At 38.9% G+C, this 6,745-nt stretch overlaps 1 protein-coding gene across 1 annotated transcript in view; it reads right to left on the bottom strand.

Moving 5' to 3' along the window:
* Positions 1 to 6,745, bottom strand: part of EPB41L5 (erythrocyte membrane protein band 4.1 like 5) — a 172,707-nt gene that overhangs the window by 27,961 nt on the left and 138,001 nt on the right. The window contains exons 19-20 of the mRNA XM_011941716.1: positions 4,404 to 4,532; positions 1,030 to 1,094 (exon numbers count right to left, since the gene is read on the bottom strand). Of these exons, the coding sequence (XP_011797106.1) occupies positions 1,030 to 1,094; positions 4,404 to 4,532 (194 nt within the window). The remainder of the gene's footprint in view (positions 1 to 1,029; positions 1,095 to 4,403; positions 4,533 to 6,745) is intronic.

Raw genomic sequence — 6,745 nt, 5'->3', positions numbered from 1 at the left:
AAAAAAAGGTCTCAATCTGTCACTCAGAATGAAGCGCAGTGGTGCGATCATAGCTCACTGCAGCCTCAAACTCCTGGGCTCATGAAAATGTCCCTCCTAGGTCTCCTGAGTCGCTAGGACTACAGCAGGGATCACCATGCTCAGGTAATTTTTTATTTTTAATTGTAGAGACAGGGTCTCACTATGTTGCCCAGGCCAATCTCGAACTGCTGGCCTCAAGTGATCCTCCAGCCTTGACATCTGAAAGTGCTGGGATTACAGGTCTGAGACACTGTGCCTGGTGATTAGAATTAGTTACAAGGTCAAGTTTTAATTCTAGTTTTACCCTGATCACCAATTAGTACTTTTGTTGAGTACTAACTATTATATAAAGTGCTATATACTATGCATGCTACGTGCAGTACGGTATCTGGAACTGAGTATGATTAATCATAAAACCCTTGACTGAATACGTTTTGAATGATAAAAAACAGCATTTATTTGATCAACATTTTTTAACATCAAGCACAGAACATTAGATTCACAGTGGTGAAGAAGATCAGTTGCCATAAAGCATGGAATAAAAGCCTAATAAACAAGACAAATAAATGGCAAAATACTCATTAAAGAGAAGAAGGGCAGAAGAGACTTGGAGGGAGTAGCAAAGAAAGCTACTCAGCTACTGGAAGAACCCACGACAAGTAAGTTGATAAAAACAAGCCCACTGTGGTAACAGGATGACACCAAAGTTTACTGTGAGAGAAGAACAGACACTGCTTACCAGGTGACTGAAAAGATTATACACGTCTTTAACATGGTTTCTGCTCTGCTGGTTTGAATCAGTTGAAGATAAATGGGAATGTTGGGAGACTAATCGGGAACATCTTCAAATATAAAACTAGGTACTAAGTGGTCTGTAAAGGATACAATAGAGTGAATTCAAGCTATCTTTCAGACAGACATCCTGAAACCATGTGGTGATAGACTGAGAAGAAAAAAAAGACAAAAAAGGTAGATAAGAACATTAATTCAGTCTATCCAGAACTGTACCTGTTTGTGGCAGCATCCTGAACATTGGCATTTTTATGACTTAATAAGCTATCTTCTTTTGTAACCTAAGAAAATGAAATATTAAAGAAAAGTAAATCTTTGTTGAGGATACTACAGTAACAAGAAATTTACATTTCTTTCTGGTAAAAATAGAAACTTCAGTTTGCTTCAATTAAAATTAGAGGTAATCATACCTTATCTATGGAAATATCAGCAGTGCACCTAGTACAAGCCTACACCATACCTAAATTAATAATCAAAGATTTGGCTGGGCGCGGTGGCTCATGCCTGTAATCCCAGCACTTTGGGAGGCCGAGACGGGCGGATCACGAGGTCAGGAGATCGAGACCATCCTGGCTAACACGGTGAAACCCCGTCTCTACTAAAATACAAATAAAAATAGCTGGGCGTGGTGGCGGGTGCCTGTAGTCCCAGCTACTCGGGAGGCTAAGGCAGGAGAATGGCGTGAACCCGGGAGGCAGAGCTTGTAGTGAGCCGAGATCGCGCCACTGCACTCCAGCCTGGGCAACAGAGTGAGACTCCGTCTCAAAAAAAAAAAAAAAAAAAAAAAAAATTCATTTTTTATTTTGTATACAAATTCATACGATCTTACTAGATGGTTCTCAATAATGCACCCATGTTTGATTTATTTTACATGTGTGCACCACCACACCTGGCTAATTTTTGCATTTTTAGTAGAGACAGGGTTTCACCATGTTGGTCAGGCTGGTCTCGAACTCCTGATGTCAAGTGATCCACCTGTGCGGCCTCCCAAAGTGGTGGGATTACAGGCATGAGCCACCACACCTGGCATCAATAATGCACCCTTTTTTTTAAAAAAAAAAAGTACAGTTCAATAATTTTTTTTAAAATGGCATACAAGTGTTTAACCAACATAATATAACATTTCCACTATCTCCCCTACTCCCCACCTCAATATTCCCTTGAGGCTTCCCACATAATCCCATGAAAAAAACCCTGATTCGAGGTAAACGATGATCTATACTTTATACAGTTTCATATAATTGGAATCACAGTACCTATCCTTTGCATCTGCTTCTTTAGAGCAGCATGGAGATGTCTTTGAGATTCACTCATGTTGTTGTATAAGTCACTAATTCATTCCTTTTTATTCAGAGAGACATTTCATTGTATAGATACATCACAATTATCTGTTTTTGATGAACATTTGGATTTTTTCCAGTTTTTAAGTATTTCGTATAAAGCTGCTAGGAACATTCATGTACTAACATCTGTGTTAACCTGAGTTTTGATTTCTCTTGGACAAATATCTAAGAATGTAATTGCTGGGTTAGATGATATGTGTATGCTTAATGCATTGCCAAACTCTTTTCAAGTGTTTATGCCATTTTATGTTCTTACTAGCAAAGTATGTGCACCGCAGGAACTCCATCATCACCAACACAGGGATGGTCAGTGTTTAATTTTAGCTATTTCAGTGGACATGCCTTTTATCATTAATTATGATATTGTAGATTTTGTTCTTAAATGCTCTTTATCAAGCTGAAGGAGCTCCATTCTCTTGCTAGTTTGTTGAGAGTTTTTATCATGAACAGGTGTTGAATTTTGTGAAATGCCTTTTCTACGTGAATTGAGACAATTTTATGTATTTTTTAATATGGTGAACTATCTTGGGTTTTGAATGATAAACCAACATTTTCCCCACAATAAACCATACTTGGTCATGATGTATGATCCTACTTATAAACTGCTGAGTATATTTTGTTAAGAACTTTTAAGTTAATGTTCATGAGGAGTAGTGGTCTGTGGTTTCTTGTCATTTTTTTTCTGGTTTTGTTATTGGGGTGACACTAGTCTCATAAAATGAACTGGGAAGTGTTCCTCTTTTTGAAGAACTTTGTGCAGAATTGCTAATATTTCTTCTATAAATGTTTAGTAGATTTCACAGTGAAGGTATTTGGTCCTGGATTTCTCTTCATGAGAAGGTCTTTTCACTGTAAAATCAAATCCCTTTACTTTAGGCAACTCATGTTATTTCTCTCTTCTTCAAGTCAAGAAAGATCAAAAATGATAACTGAAATATAAGGTAATGATTTCTTAGTCCATTCAAGCTGCTCTAACAAAACAACATAATCTGGGTGGCCTATAAATAACAAATATTTATTCCTTGCAGTTGAGAGGGCTGAGAAACCAAAGATTATGGCACTGGCAGATTTAGTGTCTGGTGAGGGTCCATTCCTCACAGATGGCACCTTCTCACTGCATCCTCACATGACTGAAGGGTTACACAAGTTCCCTCCAGCCTCTTTTATAAAAGCACTAAGCCCACTCTTGGGGGCTCTGCCAAAGGCCCCATGTGTTAATACCATGGCTTTGGGGATTAGGTTTCAACATACAAAATTTTGAGGGGTGATGCAACCATTCAGACCATAGCAAATGATAACTATTACTACTACCGCTACTATAACTATCGAGGGTCAACACTTTCTAAATGCTCATTATGTGCCAGGCACTATTCCATGTCCTTTAATTATCTTATTTCACCTTTACAACCCACCTTAAGGTAAGTACTACCACTATCCTATTTTATACAAAATTAAACTGAGGTTCACAGAAATTAACTAACTTGCCCAAGTCACAAAGCTAGTAAGTGGTAGAATAGAAATAAGATTCTAGAGTCAATACTATTATATTTTATATTTATTTTATATGTAAATGTTTTATATTTATATTCTGGGGAGAAAATGGATAAAGAACATGAACACTATTCCTAAAGTCCACTCCAGTCTCTTCAAGGCTTGTACCTGAGGACAGGATGGGTCAAGTGCATCTTCTCAATAACAGGTGAATTTGAAATCCTAGTTGACAACTGACTTAGTGAGGCAGGCTTCTGTCCTGGTTTTAGGACAGAATGTAAGTTTGAAAGTCACGGAGAGCCAAGGAAAAGCTGATTTTGAGAGCAAGGCTGCCTCATCCCTCATGGGAGCTGGTCCCTACTCACTCCATCCTTCACCATGTCACAGCCAACTCTTCAGCTTGTACCTCACTCTTTTTGCTAATTACATACACATATTGCCAAATTGAGGGTAGATGGGTTGTGGGGAATAGTGGATGGATAAAGACAGACCTAGAATCATAGATTTAATACTGAAATAAGCCTTTAAAAATCACAAGGCTTTCTGGCTATCAAAGTGGCAAAAATTGAAGGCTCACTTCTATACAAATTTGGCTTTTTTAGCCTTCATATCCCCCTGAGCATCTTTACTCTTATTTTTTAACCCCCTGACTGCGCCCTTAAACTAGCTTGATTAGAATTTAGAGTTGGGGAAGGCAACTTTCTACATCCCACACTCTTTTCACTTCACCAGGGCTGACTATCAAAGGCAGCTTACCTTATGCACTGCTTCTACTTGAGCCTTCAAAATGTTACTCTTGAAGTCAGGAGGAACTCTCATGGCATTCGATCCTGGGCTCTCAATGACATTATTGAGGCATTTCTCAGTCAACTTCACCACTTCTTCCTAGATATTTTTAAAATATACTGTAATCAACTGTGATGCATTATAGTTATATGGAAATAGGAAACAGACTGATGAAAGCTCATCTTCAATCAGGAAATCATGTGTCTTAAGCAGCCATATCTTATTTCAGGCATAAGCAACTCTTAACAATCATCTATCTGTGAAGAGCTCTGGATTTAAAGGGAACAGCCTCTGTAGGGCCTGACCTAAAATTGTAGCAAACTATAACCCAAAGGGCAAATCTGGCCAACCACCTGTTGTATAAACACAGTTTACTGGAGTTCACCCATATTCATTCCTCTGTGCTGCTTTCATGCTACAATTGGCAGAGCTAAGTAGCTGTGAAAGAGACTACGAGGTTCTCAAAGACTAAAATATTTACTATCTGGTTCTTTACTGAAATAATCTGCCAACCTCTGGTCAAGAGAATAGTCTTCATGCCCTACTTTTCATCTTTTAGCTCAAAAATACTCCTTGCTAAAGGTCACATATGCCTTAATTGTACCCACTGTCCTCGCTGAGTGCAGTTGAGATTCTGTTCCTTTATGCTTTTAAAACAAATTACTGGCTGGGCGCGGTGGCTCAAGCCTGTAATCCCAGCACTTTGGGAGGCCGAGACGGGCGGATCACGAGGTCAGGAGATCGAGACCATCCTGGCTAACGCGGTGAAAACCCGTCTCTACTAAAAAATACAAAAAACTAGCCGGGCGAGGTGGCAGGTGCCTGTAGTCCGAGCTACCCGGGAGGCTGAGGCAGGAGAATGGCATAAACCAGGGAGGTGGAGCTTGCAGTGAGCTGAGATCCCGCCACTGCACTCCAGCCTGGGTGACAGAGCAAGACTCCGTCTCAAAAACAAAACAAAATTAATGCTCATCAAAGAACAAGAAAAACTGATTCCTGAAATAAAATTTGAAGATAAAGAACATTCTGGATTGCCTCAGGTAATTAAGGAGAGGAAAGTAATCGAAAAATCTATAGATCTTGATATGGTATAAATCCTAAAGGATTTCAAAGACATAGGTCAAGAGAAAACCAAAGTCTGGAAGGGGATAATGAAGGAGACAAATAAATAATATAAATGTATTTATTACCACTGAATGATACACTTAAAAATGATAAAGATGGTAAATTATATATGTATATTTTTACCTGGGTTTTTTTTTTGTATTTAAAGAGAAAGCAGAGAGACTAAGTTGCAGAGAGGAGGAGGGATGAAGAAAGAAGAATCTTGACAACTGCTAGAATCATGGCATCTCAAAGTTGGAAGGAACAGTCTGTCCAACCACCAAAATACTTCAAGAGGTGGGTAATTTTTAGTCTGAGCCTAAGAAACGTCACACACTGGAGAACGTGCTACTTCCTTGGTCAGATGACTATTAGGAAACACTTTCCTGTGTTAAGGTCAAATCTGCATACCTCTAACATATTCACTGACCTTAACTCTTCTCTGAGGCCTTTAAAAAGCAAGTCATATTAATTCCTCTTTCACATAATAGCTCTTCATATATCTAAAGATGGTTAACAGGCTCCCTCCTGAGATTTCTGCATGGCATGGTCTAGCTAGTACTCCCAAGTTGTAACTTAGTTTCAAGACCCTTCGCCATACAGATCCTTCTCTTTTCAAACTGCCACTTTTCTATATCATTTTTAGAGTGCTATCCAGAAATGAAAAAAAATAGTTAAACCTCCCCTTTTGAACCCTTTGAGTTAATACAATATAGCTCTTTTGCAGCTGATTCATACTTCATTTACATATTCTTACTTTTAAAATACATGCTGCTGTAATATTCTAGTCCCCTACCCTAGTCTTGTACTTATGACGATTTGTCAAAGTCTATGTTCTTAAACCCAGTCTGTCATTCCAATCTATCCAAGTCTTCATGGATCCTGATTTTGTCTTTCAAAAACTGTACTTCCCAGCTGTTATCATCTGAAAATTCATTTAGCGTAAGAGACCTGGGAAAGAAAGTGGTCACTAGAGATGGCCATTTGCAATATTAACTTCTGTGGGATTTAGACAGGGCTAAAGTTTCCTGAGGGCCAAGAACTTACCATTCGTCTGTGAATTCCACACAGTATTTATTATTTTATCTTACAAAAAGTAGACAATAAACACATTTTTAGAACTGAACCAGCCGGGCGCGGTGGCTCAAGCCTGTAATCCCAGCACTTTGGGAGGCCGAGACGGGCGGATCACGAGGTCAGGAGATTGA

Source organism: Colobus angolensis, unplaced genomic scaffold (assembly GCF_000951035.1).
Source record: "Colobus angolensis palliatus isolate OR3802 unplaced genomic scaffold, Cang.pa_1.0 Scaffold20, whole genome shotgun sequence".
NCBI classification, from domain to species: domain Eukaryota; kingdom Metazoa; phylum Chordata; class Mammalia; order Primates; family Cercopithecidae; genus Colobus; species Colobus angolensis.
This window is presented reverse-complemented; position numbering and strand designations above follow the sequence as displayed.